Below are 22,510 nucleotides of genomic sequence, written 5' to 3'. Positions count from 1 at the left end.
TAGATAAATAGATCTTTACAACCTTTCAATCATATCCATTCTGCAAAACACTTTATTTTTTTAATCTCATGGCTGTTTGTGTACCAATGGGGAAAATTACAGACATATACAATCATGTGATAAATCTACACACTCACTTTAAAGCTACACACCGGGGGCAGGTTAGGCCATTCACTGTTTCAGAAAAGTTCCCGTAAGCCCTCAAGAGAATGCTTGACCCCCACTCTCCACATATATGTACACAACCCAGCAGACCATCTGGCAAACGACAGGCCACATTGCAGCTGAAGATGTGAGGCACGGTGCACCAAGTCTGTCACCACCATCATCAGGAACACACTATCAACATACGACTACTAGACAACAGTGCTCTACATAAGTGTACGTATTTTGTGTGTGCTTATGTATGTATATGTGTGTAGTGCAGCTGGGGTTCAGTCCTGTACATATGGGTCTCTGGGTCTGTGGTCAGATCGGCCACAGCCGTGGCCGGTCACCCACTGTAGCGAGGCTTTTGGGCAGCGCAGGCCATTGACTCACAATGGCCTCATAATACCCTGTGGTAGCTGCCCAAGACAGCGAGAACTATAACAAAAGATAACGTGAGAAGAGATCTCACACATAAACTTCTGATCTTTTTTTCTTTTTCAGAGCACTTCAGGTGAGTCATATCTACAAACATACCTGCACTGTACTGTAGAAATACTCTAACAATCTTAACTTTCTCAAATATTTTATTGATTTCCATATATAGGTTTCTGTATTCAAATGTGAGTGCAATCCAAACATTACCCATTATCCAATACAATCTGACCCCTTGCTCTTTTCTCAAAAGAGCTTTAAAATGCTTAATCATTCCCCCCAGAAAATCATCCATTTTAAAATCTACAACTCAGTTCCATGAAAAAGAGAGAAAGAGATAGAGAGAAAAAAAAACAGAAGGCAAGATGGAGGAAGTAAGTCCTGTGGCTGGAGGTCAAGGAGACACAGAGGAAGGGCGAGAGGAAGGGATTGAGCGCGGGACAGTGAGGGCTATAGGCTGGTCCTCCTCAGCCCTCGGCCACTCTTGGTCCTCTCCTTGGGGGGGGGGGGTGAGACCACCAGCAACAGGCAGCACCTCTGACGATCGAGGCGAGGAACACCAGCATGCAGGGTACGTGTGGAGCAGTCGGGACCAGAGAACAGACACCTGCAATGGGGGAGGCATTCGCAGTGCGTCGCTGGTGTTGTGCTGATGTGCCCTTACAGCCAGAGACTGCGAGAAGAATTACAGGAAGAAATTGGGTGGGTGGGTGGTGGGGGCGTGGGATAGGAGAGGTGGAGAGCACTAGACACGTGAAGCCTGATCACAGCACCATGTTGGACTAGCTTGTCTTTGCCAGGTTTGAACGATGTGGGGGTGTGACAGTTTGTGTGAAATCTGCATGTGTGTGTATACGTGCGTGTATGTTTGTGAGAGAGAAAGAGTAATGTGGGGAGTCTTAACCTCCCCACTTTTTTTTCCTCAAACAGACTTCGACATGTGTTGGCACGGTGTTGCCTCGCAAGGCTCCCTCCCCCCCCAAAAATTCCCAGAGTTCACCACGGGAGGCACCTGAGCCACGCCTCCTGGAGTTTCCACGCCGTGTCGCGCCAAGAAGTCCTTCATGGAATCACTGATGCACCACTGCAGTCTCAAGGGAGTAGGTGTGAGGCAAGGGCAGGGAAATCACAAAAAAAAAAAAATTATCTACTGTACAAAACTGCAACTTTCAAAATCAGCCCATTCGACCGTGTGTATGCATGTGTGTTGGTGTGTGTGTATGCCATTTCCTTTGTGTGTGGGCCAAACACGGCTTAGAACATTTCCTATGAATCTCTTGGAATTAAAAAGAAAAAAAAAGAAAAACAAAAATGTGAATGGGGACATTTTCTTCTGTGTGAATTGAGGACATTCTGGTGTTGAAGATGAGAGGTGAGTATCACTCAGGCTACCATGGGTCATCCGGGTCACCACCACTCTGCCATAGGGGGAAAAAACAAGACAAAAGAAATGAGACAAATGAGGGGGGCAAGACAGGAGCAAGAGTGCAGAGGAAAGCAATGCAAAATAAATGCAAAGGAAAAGTATCATTAATCTCTAGTGCGTATAGGAAACGGTGATGTTCCCGGTTACCCTCAATGAGCGGAGCTGTGATATATTCAAACACAATTGAGAAGGTTCCATATTTATGCCCCAAGTGAAATTGTGTAACTACTAGATGAACAACAAAGCAAAACGTTTTTGTTTTTAACCCCAGAATTGATCAAATGTGCCAGTGCATTGTTCAACCCAGGAAGAGCTACTTACGAGGTATACAGTACATATATGTCATACACTCCATAAATGAAATTACACAAGCAGGAGGAAAGTGAACAGATGTACTCATATGAGCATATAACAGACATAAGCAAACACAAACTGGACAAATGATGGGTATGAAAAGGACATGTACTGTACACTTCTCATAAGAATCAAACAATTGAAATGACACCGTCTCTACTGAGGGACCACATATTTCACGTCACACTCATTTAAGTGAGTACACCCGCAAGACGACATGTGAACTCAGTCAGAATTCTAAGAGTGTTAGAATCTATTTCACAACCCTTTATTATTTGTTATGACCCTAGAGCACCTAATTAGACACAAATCTTTAAAAAAAAAAAATTTAAAAAAAAAAGGTTGGGAAAGAAGACAACCCAGGCACTGGAAATATAGTCCAACAAGATTTATTTGTAAACCTTTCTGGTAAACAGCAACAAAATACATGTATACTTTGCATTCTGACCTCAACCCCTTCAGTCTGCCCCCAAATGCGTTCGTGTAAAAACCAAAAACAAACCAAGGTGAAGTGACTCTTTTGATAATAACATGATTTGTGCAGGATATGTTCTTTGAGAGGATGCAAAGCTCCACAGTCCTGAGGCAAGACAGAGCTATTGATGCCGACAAGAAGAGCAGATGGAATATTCTTCATGAGAGCAGACATGTCTGTCATAAAAAAAACATCTTCAAAGATGCACCACAAATCATAACAAACCAAAAACCCCAAAACAAAACTGCCGTCTCTACTAACAGATGCATTAAAGCTCCTTGGTTACACACTGGTCTGAGCATGAGTGCAAATTTACGCAAGATAACACACACATTCCAGGCTGGGACAGCCGTTAGTGCAGGGCGAGCCCGAGAGCACTTAAGTCAAACTGCAGTTTGTTTCTAGGCATCATATTAATATGATGGATGTGCAACAGCTCACAGAAGGTTCCTGGACTTGCCTTGTCAGGTGATCTCAGGTTAAGTGCTAATACATTTTTGATTGTGCTTCTTTTTTTTTGGATCCTCTATCAAGGGATTTATGATACTCTACAGTCAGCATATTTGAGACCGTAGTCCATTTTCGTATACACATTAATAAAAACACATCACACATCTCTCAAATGTCTATCCTTTACCACCACGTCAACCCCCTCCCAAACAAACATAAACAAATAAACAATCAAAAAGCACATAACACTAAGCATCGGATCACTGACACAAAACACACACACACACACACACACACACACACACACACACACACACACACACACTCTCTCTCGCTCTCTCAGAAATACAAGTCCCATATGTTTATTGCATGCATCAACACTGGGAAAGACTGAATCTACTGACGCCCCCCTCGTCTCATCCTCACCCAACATCCACAACGGCCCAACCCTGAATGCACTGCTAACACGCCTGGCAGAAAGCCCATGCAGGAGGAGAGCCCTAACCGCCCCGCTCTATTGGGGGTAGATGCACATGTCAATCCGTACACCACTGCTGGAGAGCTTAGCTGCAACTAGGAAGAGATAAGAGTGTGGACTATGCTTACTCAGGGGATACAGGCCGTCAGCTGGAGCGTGTGTAAGCAGTACACCGTGAAAGGTAGGGTGTGGGGGTTTATGCTGAATCCTGTATTGTAAAGAGCAAGTTTATGGTGTGCGCTGATAAAGGGCAAATGTTTAGACTGCGGACTCTGCCAACAGGAGAGTGTTTAGTCTGTGCCGACTTCTATTTAGACTGTGAACTACGATAGTGTTCAAACTTTGGACTGAGCTAATTGAACTGAGGCCTCGGAGTTTGTAGATTGTACAACCTGCAAGGAATTTGTGAGGCAGTTGTCTAGGTTGTGGCCCGTGCTAGCTGGTGATTTAGCATTGCAGACTGCTAAAAATGATAGTAGCCTTGGAATATTGCTAAAGCTGTAGACTGTGCTATTGGAAAGTGTGAGTGGTAGAGTGTGGTAACTGGAGATACAGTGCTGTAAACTGTGTTGAGCAGTGACCATGTCGTGTAATACAGTCATAGTTGGAACAGAGGGAGAGGTCTTTGGCCCCAGACTGTCTGTGAGCTCCCTGCAGGGAGACTAACCACTGATGCTAATAACAAAAGAACTCACAGTCGGTCATCAGCTCTGGTCATACCACTCTCTACAGAGGTGGGAGGGGGGGGGGGGGGGGGGCTGAGTCTAAACATCAGGTGGAGGAGGAGCAAGATGGAGTGTATGTCTGTAAGTGTGGGGTTGTGTGTGTGTGTGTGTGTGCGTGTGTCCACAGGACTGTGGAGGTCATGCAGTGGGTTTGTCAGGCTCGTCTGGCTGAGGCTTCTGCTCTTCCTCGGAGGACTCCTCGGAGGCCGGGGAGGGGGGCGGGGAGCGGAGCATGTTCTCGTCCTCTTCTCCCTCTCGGTCGTCGTTGGGGCAGGACGAGGACGAGGACGAGGAGGAGGAGGTGGGCAGCGGCTGGGACGAGCTGGAGCCCGGCGTGCGGTAGCTGGCCAGCGCCTCCTCCAGCACGTGCCGGTACTCGCCGCGGTGGTTGAGGCGGAACTGCCGCAGCGCCTCCAGGAGGTGGGCGGCCGCTGCGGCCCGCGAGGACTCTTCGTCCGAGCCCCCCGCGCCATCCTGAGGTCATGAGACGGCCCAGTGTCAATGAGGTACGGAGGGAGAGAGGGAGAGATAGAAGAAGATCAAGAGAGAGAGAGAGAAACAGAGATAGAAGGTTATGGAGATCAAGGAGATCAAGAGAGACAGAATGAAAGAGAAGCAAAGAAAGGCAAAGGAGAGAGAGAGAGAGAAAGACAGATAGCAAGAAAGAAAGAGTGTAAAAGAAAGAGCGAAAGAAAGGAAGAAAAGTCAGCATGAGAGTGCAAGAGAGCAAGCGCAAGAAAGAGAAAGAAGAAAAGAATGAGTGTGTGAGGGGAGAGACTTGTCTGGCATGACCTGGCGCCCTCTAGAAGGGTAAAGGACAGCAGAGAGCTGGGTGCAGGCTGGGTTCTCTGCTCCCTTCCCTCTCTGTGATTGTGTGATTCTGTAATTGTGTGATTGTGTGAATGAGTGTGTGTATGCGTGCGTGTGTGTGTATGAGTGTGTGTGTGAGTGTGTATGTGTCTGGAGGACATGTTGATGGACTGCTCCAATCACCCAAACCAGCAAGCCAACTGTGCACACCCACGTGTGAGAGACGCGGGGAGCAGACAACACAAGACTTGGACAGGAAGTGACAAACATGCACTGTGATACTCCCCGGCACACACCCCCACCCACCTCACACACAGACAACCCACCTGAGGTCCCCACAGAGAAAGGGCACTAGACTGCAAGGGGTCTACACAGGGATTGTAGATAGACTCACAAGATCAAAACTGTAAGGAACCTTCTAGACTGTCAGTTCACAATACAGAGCTCATTGAGGACTTCCAAAATTACACTCTTTTCAAAACATGGCTGTGTAGACCAACCTACCTTTGGATTCTCATTAGTGATGGACATTTTGAAGCACAGCCAATGCCTGAAAACCCTTTTAAAACCTGTGGCCCATGCCTCATCTTAGCCAAACACACAGGGTCAATGTAGTGAGCAGAAGATTCAGCTCTGATAATGGAACTGCACACCTGTTTCACCACACTGGCTCTGAATAATAAAGGGGAATTATGACTGATTGACCACATAGAGTCTGGCCTGACTGCCTCTTCAAAATAAACAGTCTCAACAACTGCTACCATCCAAGGAAATGATTGAGAATGTAGAACATAATTCCCCTTTTGCCCAGAGTGAGGATACATCAAGTTGTGACTGAATTTGTGGTGAATGTTCGTAACATTTTGAAAAACTGATTCACTAATCAAACACAAACACAACTTGTACAAATGCACCAATAGAACCAATCCTCGGGGAACTATGGCTCCTGAGACCACTGAAGGCTGTGAGAAGCTGAACATGACTAGAGCTACTGATACAAGGGGGGCAGAATGGGTAGAAATGAGTGAAAGCATAGGACTCACCTCGTCCTCCTCTCTCTGTGGGTTGAGCCTGTTGTATACTGCCTCGATCACACTACGTCTGGGGGGGAGACAAGGCAGACACAGAGGTGAGACTTGTCCAAGCAAACACACACCAGTATGTGAGGCCAGGACTCTGGCTGAGGTAAAACAATGGAGATGTTCCTACTTGCTGGCGAGACCACCTCCTGGTGGTAAATTTGGGATGCTCTCTTTGGCAAGGTGGTGCATGATGTGAGCCATGGTTGGGACACCTTCTTCTCCAGACTTTTCCATGAGATCTAGAGACAAAGAAATGGCCGAGAGGAGACCGGATCAATGAGAATCCACAGAGGGTTCTGCTAATGTATGGGTCAATGCAGGATGGCTCCTCACACTCAATCTATACAGCACCAACTTCCACTTTTCCCGGAAGATGCTGGAGCCATATTTGTTTGGAACACATGAGACAGACCGTATTAATGCTCTGTCAGCTTTGACTGAGGACATTGTTCAGCAGTCTTTGAATTATAATGAGGAATTTGCTCTACCATGGAAAATATGTCTATGATCAGCCCACACATAAAATCAAAGATCACCACTTTAGTGTCAGACACTACATCCTCGATAATGATACAAATATGTTGGTAATAAGTGTTAGTAACTGTACAAATTATCCATAGAATTTACTGAGGTTATACTTCGTATACATACAGTTGGTGGAAACAGGTGATGGCTGCATTCTTACCTTCCACTCGAGACTCCAGGAAGCTGTCCAGCTCTGCATCCTTCCTCAAAGCCTCCTCAGACACTTTAGGTGCGTTGGGCAAACACACCAACACCACACTCATGTTGTCTCGACTTCCCTGAGTGCACACAGTCATACAATGCATCTAAACTGTATGCACAATTTTTGCTTGAGTATGAATTTTGTAAGGTTGGGGTCAGGGGACAAAAAAAGGAAGGACACTGTATTCAATATTAGTCAAAAACAGAATACTATCATTTACAAATCACGTGCATCCTGTTTTGAATTGAAAATAGTACGAAGACAATATATCAACTGTTTTTATTTTTTGGAAAGCTATTTATGTTCATTTTCAAATTTGATGCCATCAACGTCTCAAAGAAGTTGGGACAGGGACATGTTTCCCCACTGTGTTACGTCACTTCTTTTTAAAACCGTAAACATTTAGAAACAAAAGAGACCAGCTGCTGGAGTTTTGAGAATGAAATGCTGTCCCTTTCGTGCCTACTTTATTTCTCTCTCGACAGTCTGCAGTCTTCGTAAACATGTTTTTTGCTAGATCCTAGATGCACCCAATGTGACAGGTCTGGACTGCAGGCAGGGCATTTTAGCACTTGGACTATGCAGCCATTCTGTTGTAATCGGTGTAGAACGCAGTTATGCATTGTTTTCCTCTATGCATTGTTCTCTAGATGACCGGATATGTTGCTCAAAATCAATCATTGAGCAATATTTGTGCTTTCCCATATATGCTAGCAGCCCAATGTGCCCATGCCATAGCCACTAGCAATTTATTCCCAAACCATCATAAATGCTGGCTTCTGAACTGATTGTATCGATTGAATAATAAACTGGATGCTGAACCCATGATTTCCATTGATTGGTGTCATATGTCTGCTTTTAAGACAGTGCCATCTGAGGCCCAAAATATCACAACCATCCAATACACTCGTCACATGAGTGCCATTTTGAAAAATTTCTGTGCAAAAAGGAGGATTTGACCAGCTCTCGCACTTCACACACTTGCAGGGTCACTTACAATTTGAGCTGTTTTGACAACGATCCTGATGGCTTGGACAAAAAACCTTGAGTCTTTATCATTAATGTTCAAGATGATGAATGTCAAAAAGTGAGCTAATGAAGGAGATAAAATCCTGAGATCGGTATGAAAGGATATACTAATAGGATAGTGTTGCATCACCACCCATATAAAAGGAAAGAGAACCATTGGTGTGCTATCTCAGCAAAAGGTCAAAATACGGTCCAACATCTTTGGCAATCCACTGCCGATGAATGTCTGTGTCTTTTGGAAAATGATGAAAAAATAGTTCTCAGTTCTTAGACTTCGCTTTCGTGTCTTTCGTGAAGAAATACAAAGCAGTAAGCTAGAACTTCATTCACTTACAGGAGGTTTCCGAAATCTATAAAACCAAAGCTTCGTTCTTGCACAGAAAATATTGAAAATGGCGACTGTGACAAATAACTTTTTTTCAGCCCTGTCCTATTTTTACAAAGATTTCTCTAGATTCTCTAAATATTTGAATGATATAATGAACTGTAGATGATGAAATCCCCAAATTCTTCACAATTTCATGAGGAGCATTATTCTTATTGCATTATATGCCCACACAGGTTCACAGAGTGATGAAGATCTCTGCATATTTACATCTGAGAGACATCACATCCTGCCTTGTGGACGCTCTTTTTACACCCAATCACGGTGCACATAATTTAGTTACAAACGGCGCCTCTCTGTGTTTTCTTTAGCTAGCGTTACACAGCTTTCCCAACCTTTTGTTGCCTACGTCCCACCCTTTTTTGAGACATATGATATTGCTGACAAATCAAATTCAAAATAAGCGCAAAATGTAAAGTTTTGATATTGTCTATTATGATATTGCAATGTGTGAGCTAACTTTGCAAATGGATACAGTCAACTTCAAGCCAGTGTTTGTAGGTGTAATTTTGTGAGTAGTCATACAACCTGTAGCCTTCCATACCTTGTGTAGGCAGGTGTCCACCACTGTGTTGCAGACCTTCTCCAAGTCGTCGCATACCTCCAGACGTGAGTGCACAAACTCGCACAGCTCCTCGTTGCTCATGACATCCCAGATGCCGTCGCAAGCCAGCACCACAAACTCGTCCTCGTCGGTGGACCGCGCGATCTCGTACACCTCCGGCTCGGGCGAGACCAGCTGCTCGGTGGGCCCCTTGCCGTCCACGCACTTGTAGTCGTAGTCGCCGAGGGCCCGGGAGACGGCCAGGGAGCCGTTTACGCGCTGGATCATGACCGAGCCGCCGGCGTTCTGGATGCGCTCGCGCTCCAGCGGATTGCAGGGCTTGTGGTCCTGCGTGGAGAAGCGCACCTGGCCCGAGCGGCAGAGGACGGCGCGCGAGTCGCCGCAGTTGATGAAGTAGAGGTGGTCGGGCGACAGCAGCACGGCCACCGCCGTGGAGCCGCTGCGGTCCATGCCGTTGCGCAGGTCAGTGAAGTTGCGCATGTACTCGTCGATCTTCAGGAAGCCCGAGCGGATGCCGCTCTTGACGCCCTCCACGTCGGCGGGGCCCGGCCCAAAGTCCTCGCTGCTGGAGATGATGTGCTCCAGCAGGTGCTTGGAGCAGTAGTTGGCCACGCGCGAGCCCGCGTGCCCGTCGTACACGGCGAAGAAGGACCAGTCGTCCAGGCCGTGGGGCAGGCCCACCACGGACGTGTGCGCGTCCTCCATCTCCACGCGCCATCCCTGCATGCTGCTCAAGCCATAGCGGAGGCCGTTGCCTGCGCCATGTGCGTTGTGCTTCTCTGTCTTGGGCTTGTCCAGGAATGCCCCCATAGCTCAGGACATGAGGCCTGCGGATTCAGGGGAGAGGGAAGAGAGGAGGTCAGGGAGGTCAGAAGAGAAGCGCAAGGCCAAAGGTTGTGAGCGCCAGCTGAGAATGTAGGCTAACTCATGTGTTGGTGATGTGCTTCACACTTTGCCATAAGGCTCAAGGACATCATCATTTTAAAAGAAAGGAGGGGTGGTATAACGCTTATAAAACACTAGAACACATAAAAACGTGCATGCTTTTATGCTTCCCTTAGTCGGAAGGTAGGTTTATGGAAATGTTCAATCTGATTAGAATCGGAATAATGACTGAATCAGAATAACAATTACACAATATAAACACCATGATTGGAATAGTGCATACCGTTCTTATTCTGAGTGAACAGCTATGTAAACGGTAAATGGGGTTGCCTGCTGCAACTTCTTAAGGAAAAGTAAAGCAGCAACGCCTATTCTGAAGATTCTAGAGAGCTTGTAGAACGTGTACCCTGTGTAACAGATGACATGACATTTTCATTCAGAATAGTTTAATCAGAAAGACAAAAAAAAACTGTCCATGTAAACATAGCTAGTGCTATAATTGATGCAACACAAACAGAAATCAGTGACACATTAAGACTATAATCAAAGGTTGACGTCATGTGCAGTCAAGTGTGGGGAGTCCAATCAGCATCCCACATCACTATCCTTAGACAGGCTGCATCACTGTATGCTTTCTCCACATCATAAGGTGTAAAGGAGGTAGGAGACAACAGAAACAACTAGTGTCCAAAGTAAACAAATGTCACATCACTGCCAGGTAGCACACATCTCCACCGCCCATCTCCATCTGCATGCTGGATTAGAGAGCGAAACGCCTTTAAGCTGCTTTGAGCAACCTCCACCCTTAAGACCATTACACACGTCCACAAATAGGCTCATATGCACTACGGGCTCAGAGATGCCCTTATGCAAACACAGACTGGGGACAGCAGGCCTAAGCCAAGCAGGCCAGTGTCATTGACGACAAACACCAGAACCAGTAGGATCAGATGGTCAATCGGGGGGGGGCAGTGTTCAGCCATCTCCTCACATGGCCTCAGACTTCTCCTCAGGAGGTCAGCCTGAGAGGCGCCTAGCAACAGCCTGACCTACTGCTCGCCAGTGATGGACCGAGATGCATAACAGGATTGTCAAAGGACACCAAGTAGATACGGACATAACAATGACTGTCAACACAGCACAAGTTGAAAATTCTCTCAACAAACACAGGTAAACAATGGACAGCTGTCAAATACTGACAAATTCTAACGCAATTTATCTAGAATTCACTGTGCCTTTCAAAGGCTGCCCAGCGTGCTGGCGGTTGAAGTGGCCTGTTCCCAGGGAACTCTCCCCGGGAGCGTGGGCTGGGTTCAGCTCCACACACGACAAGCATGGCAGGCATGTTCCTAAAAAAGACCACTGAAGGCAGGAGGGGGGCTGCTGATGCTGCAGCAGTCAGCGGGTGGTGGAAATGACAGGGAGGGGCCGAGGCCTGGACACAGGGCCAGGGCAGGGCCTGACCGGAGATAGGAGCGGAGAGCGGGCCAGTGAGCGAGGCTAGGCAGGGGGTTGGGCTGCTGCTGCTGTTGTGCCATGTCATGGTCTCGGGGCTCGTCATCTGGCCTCCCTTCCAACCCCCGGAGCACGGAGTGCCAGGTTATTTATACTGGCCAGGCCGACAGCATCTTGAGTTACACGCCGCAGACAAGTCGCGCCCCATTCACACAACACAACAATCCGCTCTGTCCGTGGCACACCCCTCCTCATTCTTCAGCTCAAAGACATCCCTCAGCAATACGCCCTTTCATCTGCAGACATAGCCCTCTATCCAAAACAAATCCCCCGATGAGGAGCATAAGCATCCATCTGGAGCACATTCCACTCCCTGTACCCCCTACACAGTCTACTAGGTATAACACAACCCTACACACCCTAGAAGCTACAACATGCTCAGCCGATAACACAATCCTCGCATCTGAGAGGGGAGCTTTAGAAGGACCTCTACTATCTAAAAGGATTAAAGGTCCTCAGGATCCTCTCTTGGGCAAGGTTATACATTCTCTTGGCCTGGCCAGTAAAAGGTGAATTATGTTCATTTAAAGACACATGTGTATTGGCCTCTTCACCAGCAACAATTTAAAATTAGGCACAAATTCAGATTGGGTTTAGACTTAAGACTTTTTGACAAGCCTGGTTCTATTCCATTAATTCCATTTGGTTCTATTCCATTAAAAGGTGGTGACAAAAGAAGCAAAATAAAAATGTAAGATCAGGTAATAACATGACAATCATAATCATAATGCAGAACTGAGTCACAATCTAACTGGCAGGAGGTAAAAGTGAATACATGTGGAATTCACAGGTTATACGTTTTACTCCAGTAAGGCTTGTTCTTTGAGTGCCGAATTTGTGATAGACGTAAAAGGTCATCGCAACAAGTTACTGTGTCAAAAGTGCATGCAAACATCTCTATCGAGGCATGACCCAAAAATTAGGTGTGGTTGTGTGAAATTCCATACCGCCCACAAATGCCTGCGTAACATTGCGATCAAGACAAAATGCAGGGACAAAATTATTCTACACGCCAACAATGACGCTTTCAGGAGATGTTTGATGAGGGCTTTCAACTTCTGTTGCCAAAGAAGTCTGAATAAGATACTTGAGACTTCACAGGTGGTCTCTGACAGCCTTGATTCCAGGTTAGACAGACTGTCAACACAATCATATAACTCTGGAAACACACAAGTTCACATCTAGCCTGTTTGGCATTACACCTGTCTGCAGCAATGAAAAACACAGCTTTAAAAACTCTTGTCACCTGCACTATACCAATCACAAACACCAATACGTCTGCAATGAATGTCAATATAAACAACTGGCTGACCAGCCAATCAAAGATCTTAAACCATACAGGATCTTTTTTTCAAAATGCCCCATGTAAACTCCAGAAACAGAGTGCAACACATTAACAAGTCCCGTAAAACAGTTTCCAAAAACAGTCCAGCTGACTGGACGAAACCTGTAATGACCCTGAGTCTGAGTCATCAGCACCACTCACTCTATTAGTGCTGTCTGTCCATAAAGTGCTAAAGTGGGAAACAAGAACAAAATCAAATAAACAAATACCCGGCTGCTATTGATGGAAGAGCTTTCTGAAAGAAAGACTGCTCTCCTCTTACAGCTCTTATCAGTGTCTTAGGACATGACCATGACCATGATCTTCGGTCATATGAAACATGAAAAATATTTTTTTTCAGCCATCGATAGTGATGCAAATGCCACTGTGAAAATGAAATGAACCTGTCTAGCAACATGGTTTACATTTAGACTAGCGTTGGCACCTCGTAAGGTCTAAGACAAAGCCATTTTTATTAGGCAACACAATTTAATTACACATTTGCACAGTACATCACTAACCAGCCCTGACCAGGTAATGCGAGGTTGGCACCTGACCAGGCTTGGCACTAGATTATGGAGTTATACACTTTAAATTAGTACTCAGATGTGTTTGAGAGGATTAGCAGTTTGCAATGTCCCTTTTTTTGCATTTATAATCTTGAAACATTTTTAAGGCAGACCATTAGTTGATATATGGAACATTACCATTTGATCTATTGTTTCACATAGACACAGGTAATTTGCTCACTTTGCGGGGTCTGATCTGATAAGAATACAGTCAACACGTAAATACACTCGAGGGAATGTGGAGCATCAGTGAAGACAGAAGGCATGCTGACACAATGACTAAACAACACACTAGTGATGCACTAATCCTATATGGCTATATACAGCTGCCTCTGTCACGCCCACTGCTAACAGGCGGATCCGATCAAATACACGGCTATGCAACCTTAATTGACAAATGTGTCATGTAAAGGATCGTACAGAAGACTTTGGTAAAGGATGCCATTCTGTCCAGCTAGTTATATCCTGCTAAATTTGGCCCATTAACTGTTAGTGCTGTTATTATAAAGTGATGATAAAAAGGAAGAACAAAAATCAATAGTAAGTCACACCGACTCAAAGCTAGCAGCACATATAAATCACTTCAGTCAGTATGGGGTGAATTTGGATGATGACTACAAGTCACACTATATCAACGCCCATGGTGTTGGAAAGAGGTGTTTAGCAACTGACAAATACTGGAGCACATTCAAAAGACTCAAAATGAAACAATTGAATAACTGAATAGTTGAATAACATGACTAAGTTGTTGTGCAAATAGCTCTAAGGCTACAACCGAACATGACTAGATCGGGAGCTTATAATTATGAAGAATGACCTTAATTGAGGCAAGCGAGTAAGCACTCCCAGTTCATATTGATGAGAACATAGGCTTGTTTTTCTAGATGTCCTATAAACATCTCATGCTGTTTGACACAGTGCAAGTGACATTACTCATATGGTTTTGATGGAAATTAAGGTAAGAAATGGCATAGTCCACAGCTCTGGAATCACTGAGTACCAAAGGACAGTGGCAATGCCAACAGCAGGAATATTTCTAGACATACAGAACATGCTAAATGAAACCAAAACCTATGACTCATTAATATGAGGGCTCTACCAATCTGATAGTTCATCATGATGACTGAACAGCTCTGACAAAGAATTGCACATTTCAGTCCAACATACCAAGATTCATACAAACAGCAAGGACATAAAAGTGTTTAAAGCAGCATCTTAGGCATGGGAATAATTAAGAATAGTGAAAATCTGGATTTTGAACTTAAAACAGCCATTATATTACATAGCATTAGCAATCATTGTACCGCATGGTCACATAAAGTAGGCTTAAGCATTCAACCTTCCAAAAAAAAGAAAAGCCCTCAATGGTGAAAACAAGTCATCAGATGACCCAAGTGAAGCCGCACAACCTGCTGCATAACTGCTGGTTCAGGAGAAGCACAGCACAAGCTCAGAACAGACACGACTCACTGTGCTGATCAGGGTTGTTGGGCCTTTGGTCACGACAAGCGTCTCCTCCAGTCTCTGTTTGTGATGCTGGCAGAGGACTTCTCGGCCTAGAAGGCCACCCCTGACCATGGGCCTAACACCTCTGGTCTAGATGCCTGAGAGAAATAAGGCAGCGTCCAGCCTCTGCGCTCACTGGCCCAGGTTTTAACCCAACTCCAAATACCTCATTGTACCACCATGACATCACCGCACCTCGCATGAAGGGGAGAGACACTTGCTCCACCCCCGTTCTCCCAGCCAATCTACTCCTCTAGATGGGACATGTGATGAGATGATCCAGGGAGTCCCATGGAATGATTTCATGTTATTGTTTTAGCTTTTTAGAAGTCATCATCATGTATAAGGTCATACATAAATTAAGCACACTGAAATTTCCTCTTAGTTATCTTATAATCCCAATAAAAGGGCATAACACCGGTCCAAAGGGATGTAAACTGTCTAAAATCAATGTGTTTATCCTGCTCCCAACTCCTTCTTCATGAGCATAACTTTACCACTCTGCATCTTTCTACAGCTCGGCCTCTGCACTTCATTAGCTCAATGGATCATCAGGGATCAATAGCCACAAATATCCTATGCACATAACGGACACATATTTGTACTTTTGCTCAAAGTCATACCGTTCCTATACCGGCATATTAATGACCAGAAAAAGTCCAATACTGTGCATCCCTTAAAACAGGTGTACAGTGGCTGACAAGATGTTCTCCACGCGCTTATAAACCATGTTCAGCTCAAACAATCTTATCAGGGAGACTTTGCCTTGTTGATGGTGAAAATCGTGGGCAACTCGTAGCCCTATTGATAAGAGTTGAATACCATTACATAGTCTATAGTGAACACACCACAATGTCAACAGGTTTGCACACCAGTACCCGATTCACTTTGTGACAGTGAAACAGTTATTTTTGACGACGCGACAAGGGTAAGTGTCACCACACCTCCATGACCAAAGTTAGCACATAGGCCACCAAGACTTAAGGGGTATGTGGGGGTTATCATGATGGAAGTCAAAAACATGAGTGTACCACAAAGACACAATGACGTGTTTTACCACTCCTTTGTTTCACCTAAGCTATAAGTATTTTGATAAGAGACTTATCACACCAGGTTTCATAACATGATGCCATTTCCCTCCAACTTAAACCTTTCCACATTCAGAATAGGATAAGAGAGTAATATTGTTACCATTCCATTTCACACGTATTGCTCGTGTCTATTTAAAGTTGTTCACAAAAATTCCAAAAGTCAATAACAAACCTAAGCTTTAAAAGTGTGTGTGTGTGTGTGTGTGTGTGTGTGTGTGTGTGTGTGTGTGTGTGTGTGTGTGTGTGTGTCTTCAGATTTAAGTCACCTCCATACAAAAAAGATAAGCCTTCTCCCTCGATTTCTCAGGAAAGTGTTTGTTTAGATGAGGTGCAATATTGCTTATCTTTGTCTTTTCAAGTGCAGACCATTACAATTAATATTTTCTTTAAACATTAAATTATGTGATTGGACTAGAAATGGATAGACCGAAATAGGCCAAAATTAATTCAAGTCACATAGTTTGACATGTGAATTCAACACGGAAACAATCACTCCCCACTGTTCCCTTGCGCCATACCACTGTTTCATTGCAGGACATTAGATAGCGTTAGCTAACGCTAAATATAGCTAACTTTCGTTAGCTTGATAGCTGGTTAGCAAACAAGCTTGCTTTCAAATAAGTAATTTCGATTCTGTGTTGCAACAATGTAATCTGTATATACTGATGTGTGACATTTCAAACAATCAAAATCAAAAACAAAAAACAACAAAGACCTGGGTTAACATGATTGATATGCGTGTTTTTGACAGACCGGTGAAGACTGCGTGTGACGCTTTCAGCAAGCCTCGAGCTAGGTGCAGCCCGTTACCAGCCGCCAGTAATAGGAAATCAGTTGAGGAAAAAGTTCATACAGGACCAAGGGCAAACCGAAGCTAACTAGAAGGCCCACGAATTGAGAGAGAGGAACGTATACTCTATGTAAGGTAGCTAGGAGTGCTCCGGATATAAACATGGGGAAACATGGCTGATTACATAATGCACCTGGCTAATATTATACTTGAGCCGATTGGATTATTCCTGATGCGCGCATGTTTGTTGATGGCACATAAGCCAATAAAGCTGGCTAGCATTTACTTAGCAAGCTAGTTACGTTAACGTTTTAATACAATTTATGGTTTTAGCAAACACCGCGTTACACACAATTAGAACATTTCAATATAACGTATCGAACGATGGTTTTAACGTGGCTTGAATGTTAGAAAGGGGGGGCGACTGAACGTACAGTGGATTGAATATTACACAACACGAAGAAACCTATTCACCAGTGAGATCACAGGCCAGTAACTGTTAGCCTGCTGTCTGATTGGTTAGCTCCATAGAGGTTAGCTCTGCCTGCTAGCCATCTTGAGGCCATGTCAAGATATGCTAGCTCGTGAGCTAGCTTGCTAGCTAGTTTCCCTCATAACGTTACATTCTTTGATACTTACAATTTCAGGAATCAAATTGACGATCGTCCTGTTGTCAGCCCCTGTCCGAAGGATTTTTCACTAGCTAGCAAGTTAAGTAGAAAAATGCTTCGATAATAAACAACCAAGCTTGACTTTAAAATAAAAGGGATAACGTTAACTCCTTTTTCGGTGGTCCTCTTCTTTGACTGCGTGGATATATACGCATGTTTGACACTACTGAGAAACTTCACATTAAATCGTATAAATATATTCTCTGTTTGTATTTAAATTAAGACTCTATGATGAAGTTAGGTCGTGTTTTAAGACCGAGGAACGTTTTTTCGTCCATTGAAGGGCCAGTTATCCTTCGGCTCAGAGTCCTGGTTAAGGGGAGGGTTTGCTCTCCTGCTAGTTTGATGATTGGACTACAATTCCAGAGAGGGTGTATCATGATTGGATTACTCTCCTGGCTATTAGCTGTGTCGCTGTAGTACGAGTGGCGAATGTTTGTGAAGAGAACGTCATCTATGATCCTTCATAAAGCACTGTCGCACTAACGTTACCATATTTGCAGACGTCCAACTTGTGAATAAATCTATGTTTATCATCTATCTGACAATTAATTAAAATCAAGCGTTTCATGTATTTAGCATAGTTTGACAAACTCCCTCTAAAAACGGATTGAATAAACAAACATAAATAAACAAACAAACAAATGAATAAATAAATAAATAAATAATAAATAAAGTCATTAGACCTCCCCAATTAAAAAACCCCTCTGTCTCAGTGTAGGCTAGGCTGTAGCCTACTAGGAACTGTAGGAGACAGATGAGGGTAGAGTCATTTCAACTGGTGGGGAAAGGCATACAACTTCTAAATCTAGGCCTGTTGACTGAATTTTTAATGAATGAGAGTGGGCACCAAGACAAGTTGGCAGTTGGATCAAGGCAGCAAAGCACCATGCACCATAGTTTGGGAAGGAGAGGCATAACTTTCTTTCAGGATGTTTTTGGTTCTGGTGAGAAGAAAGGGGTATTTGTAGGCTAAAGTGGAACAAATTGCCACTTTATGATATGTTTTTATTGCTCTCACCCCTGGGTATTCCCCGTCCATCTGTCAATCTGTATGTCAGTCAGTCAGTCTGTTCACACTGCTGGTCTGGTTTACCAAATGGTCAGAGAGGGTAACATAAGGCCTAGGATATCTGTCCCACACTCATAATCATCCAGGATGCTAGAATTTGGTTTTACTTTCTTTTCGAAAAGGGGTGAGGGTCTTCTGGTATTTACAAATTCATTATGATGAAAGACAGATACCGTAGGCTACTGTATGAACACACATTCCGTTCCCAGCAGTCCATGCTGTGAGCTGCCTACCGTAGCTCAGTGGTCGGAGATAGGTAGACCAGGTAGGCTACGATGGTAGAATAGAATAGAATAGAATATATACTTTTTTGATCCTGTGAGGGAAATTCAGTTCTCTGCATTTAACCCAATTTAACCGAATTAGTGAACACATAGCACACAGTGAACACACAGTGAGGTGAATCACACAACCCAGAGCAGTGAGCTGCCTGCCCAACCCGCGGCACTCGGGGAGCAGTAAGGGGTTAGGTGCCTTGCTCAAGGGCTTCAGCCGTGGTGGACTTTACAAGCCCGATTACGCTAACCAGTACACCACGGCTGTCCCACTTTTTGTGCATTATTCCTACCACACAAAAAACAAGTGAATGTTATGTGCCTTTCCTGTATTTCTTTCTTTTGATGGTGATGGTGATAGATTTTAGGCTGCTGTAGTATATTGTCAACAATTAGTTCATAACACAATGTTATTCCAGCTGTGTCAGGTATGATTGGAACACCATGCGACAAAGACACTCACCTGTTATGCTGCCAAAAGTCACCATTCAACAAAATTACTTTCCATTCAACAAAAATATTTTATTTCAGTTCAGCTCTTTATACTGGACTGTTAGGCCTATAACATTGTAATTGGTCATTAAGCACAGAAAACACTCAAAACACCCATGCCTGATAACTTTATCTTTTTAGAATATGTCAATTATTGCCATCAGCTCAAAAACAAATACTGTACCTTTCATTTGTCTGCATGTTTTGTAGGCTAGTCTGATTGCTCTGTATAGTTCCATACAGGCCAAACTCCATTTGACACAATGGGAACTGCACGTGGACAGCTGGCACAGTTCCAAATGTTCCCTCTGACTATCTCACACATTTGTCTAAATATCACAATAACTTTGAAGGACTTTACTTTTGAGGCTATTTGCTTTCTCAACTCGAGAAAACTTGAAAATGCTCCCAACCCCCTCCTCCTCCCTGTTACTAATCCCTCACACAAATGTACATACCTGTCTGTCCTGTTCTTGTTCTGTCTTATGTTGTGTTAAATCTTATCTTATGTCACTATGCCTACATGATGACATTTTTTAATTTAATTGACTTGAACTGGACACTAAGTATTGGCATGTGTCATCTTTTAGAGCACAAATTAAATAACACAATTGTCTAAGATCAGTTTAAAGGGAAACTCAGAGTATGACGTCAATATAAGGTATATTTTTTGATTATGAGTGTGGCAAAACAACATCAACTGAACTGAAGCTAGCTTTTAGGGACAAGTTTGCTACATCAAAGTAAATTGCTTAACTAAGCTTAAAAAACATTAAATAAGTCCAGTAATTTCCTGCATATAAGCTGCATTGTGTATAAGCCGCAGGACAGTGTTTTAAGTTAAAAGAAACAAAACCAAATTGATACCATGTTACGTAACTGTCCCCGTGTATTAACCTCATAGCTGAAGAAATTTTGCAAAATCAATGTATAAGGGAAATTATGGTTGTGCTATGGAGAGGATCGCTACAGACAAACTGAGTATTTTTACCTTTTGTTATTTTTTAAGTATGTAGGCTATACGTTATTTTTTAAAACAAAAAAAATAACAAAACGGATGCTTTCTTCTCATAGGATCATAAACACACTATGGCTGTCTCATTCCGCCCACTTCTACCCTTCGACCACTAGTTTTAAGTATATAGTGTAGATAACACAAAAAGTCAGTGTACTGAAGGTACCCGGATGACCCCCTAAAAACGGTCAAAAAGTTCAGTGTGGAACGATGGACCCAGAGCCATAGAAAGAGAGAGTTGCGACACTCTTTGATGTTGCCGCCACGATCAAAAGTTCCAAAAAAACCTGTACTGAATGGCTGAATCGCGGGAGGGTGGGATGTACTTCTCATGCTGGAAGGTGTAATCAATTAACTCATTGACTACTGACCAAGAGATTGGCTGTAAACAGTTCCAAAAGCCCCATAACGAGGAAATAGCCTGGAAAAAGCACTGCCATTTTTTCCTATGGAGGTCTATGGGAGTGTCGCCACTCTGTTTTATCTATCGCTCTGGATGGACCCTACTCGCACTAAACGGACACCATCTTGACTAAAAAGCGGAAGGGGAGGGACCAAGGATGTCATGGAGGTTTTTCAAATTTGAAAACAATGGCGGACAATTCAACCGAGCCTGTATCGTAGCAGGTCCGGTTGTCTCTGCTTTCATATTTAAATGTAAGCAATGGTGGTAAAACGAGACATTGTACTGTTGTCTAATGCATCACTTACATGTCCCTCACTGACTGAAGCCGACATAATTATTTGGCGAGTTAATTAGCCTAAAAGTTACAGGTTAATGCTACCTACCTAGCACATTGGGAGAGTTAACGTAAACTTACATGCTAATGCTACCTAGATACCTAGCACGTCACGTTTGTAACGTTCATTCCGCCTGTCATTTCCTGTAAGTGTGTTAACAAAAGTGTTGATTTTGGGACAGTACTAATCATCGAAAGTGGGCACTACGGCAGTAAGTGGTCAGTGCACATTCGCAGTGCACTGACGAAAGTAGGCGGAATGAGACATAGCCAGTGTTCTGCCTCTGGCAGTTATAGTTACGCAGTTTAACGGCATCTAGTGGTTGCTTTTAATGTGCAGTTGTTATGACAGCCTTAAAGGGGACATATAAAGCCTACCTTACACTGGCAAGATTTGGGAAAGATTCTTGAAAGACTGTAGTCTTTTGAGTAAAGTTTGAATGAGGGGCATTAGTGAAAAGACTACAATCTTTGAAGAATCTTTCCCAAATCTTATCAGTGTAAGGTAGGCTTTAGGTGCGTTTGACTTGACGAAAATCTGACTTGATCTGACTTGATGTGATGCATGCTGGGTTAAACACAGTGCATACTGGGACAGACGAAATGCAAACTGTTTAGAAATCATGTCCGACTTCTTGCAGTCGCGGTGGGAGTTACCCCCGTGACATCATGTCACATGTCCTTACAAGATCTCGGGAGACTGCGTCTTAGCTCAGCCAGCGCAGTTCAGCGCAGTTGGTTTTTAAGCAACTGCGCTGGCCAAAACCCACCCCAATGACGTCAGTTCAAAGTTGTGATAGGGCCGTTTGGCAGAATCTCCTCATGACGAGTATGACAGGTGTCTCGTTCTGCCTCCTTACCCAAGACACTAGAGCGGACCAAGACGAATCAGTTCAACTGCACTAAAACCAGCGTCTGGGATGGCGCTGGAGCTTATCCCTGTGATCCATCTTGCTCTGTTCTAGAATCTTTGCTCCTTATGTTAGAATCTGCTAAAATGAACAGAAATCGAACGGATACCTTCTTATTTGTGATTTCTGGAACAGCGGTAGGCTAGCCTACTGAAAACGTGTTAACTGTATGACAACAGTGGTTTATTTAAACACATCATATAAATTTATTTCGTCAGTCACCATGCTCATTTTAATGAGTAAGAATAAAAGTTTTACTGTATTTAATACAAAATCCCGCGATATCTACCGCGAGGTCTCCAGCGAGGTCTCTCGCGAGTAACTTCAGGTACATAAGCTCAGTCAGACTGTCCGGGATGAGCTGCGTGTGCTAGTCGCCCCTCCTGCTAAGACTCTGCAGCTCTCCTTGACGTATGAAGCCAGCCTAAGCCAGCCTAAGTCAGCCGCAGCTCATCGCAAACGAGCCTACTGTACTTCTTTTTAAACGAAGTTAGAATTGGTCTCTCCCAAATTGAGCCGTTTCTGGGCTGGCCACGCCTCCGGCAGCGTGTATTGATTACGCTGCT

General features: G+C 44.1%; 1 protein-coding gene across 3 annotated transcripts in view; it reads right to left on the bottom strand.

Moving 5' to 3' along the window:
• ppm1bb (protein phosphatase, Mg2+/Mn2+ dependent, 1Bb) overlaps positions 1 to 17,768 on the bottom strand; it is a 17,994-nt gene extending 226 nt beyond the window's left edge. The window contains exons 1-6 of one of the 3 annotated variants that reach the window (XM_062517541.1): positions 17,408 to 17,768; positions 9,068 to 9,915; positions 7,068 to 7,185; positions 6,510 to 6,621; positions 6,344 to 6,401; positions 1 to 2,000 (exon numbers count right to left, since the gene is read on the bottom strand). The exon at positions 1 to 2,000 is cut by the window's left edge and continues 226 nt beyond it. In XM_062517541.1, coding sequence (XP_062373525.1) covers positions 1,971 to 2,000; positions 6,344 to 6,401; positions 6,510 to 6,621; positions 7,068 to 7,185; positions 9,068 to 9,898 — 1,149 coding nt within the window. In that variant the 5' untranslated portion in view covers positions 9,899 to 9,915; positions 17,408 to 17,768 and the 3' untranslated portion in view covers positions 1 to 1,970. Of the gene's footprint in view, positions 2,001 to 2,735; positions 4,965 to 6,343; positions 6,402 to 6,509; positions 6,622 to 7,067; positions 7,186 to 9,067; positions 9,916 to 16,731; positions 16,901 to 17,407 lie in introns of those variants that run through there. The other 2 variants (XM_062517538.1, XM_062517539.1) reach the window with 2 other exon arrangements.
• Positions 17,769 to 22,510: the final 4,742 nt, after the last annotated feature.

Source organism: Sardina pilchardus, chromosome 17 (genome assembly GCF_963854185.1).
Source record: "Sardina pilchardus chromosome 17, fSarPil1.1, whole genome shotgun sequence".
NCBI classification, from domain to species: domain Eukaryota; kingdom Metazoa; phylum Chordata; class Actinopteri; order Clupeiformes; family Clupeidae; genus Sardina; species Sardina pilchardus.
This window is presented reverse-complemented; position numbering and strand designations above follow the sequence as displayed.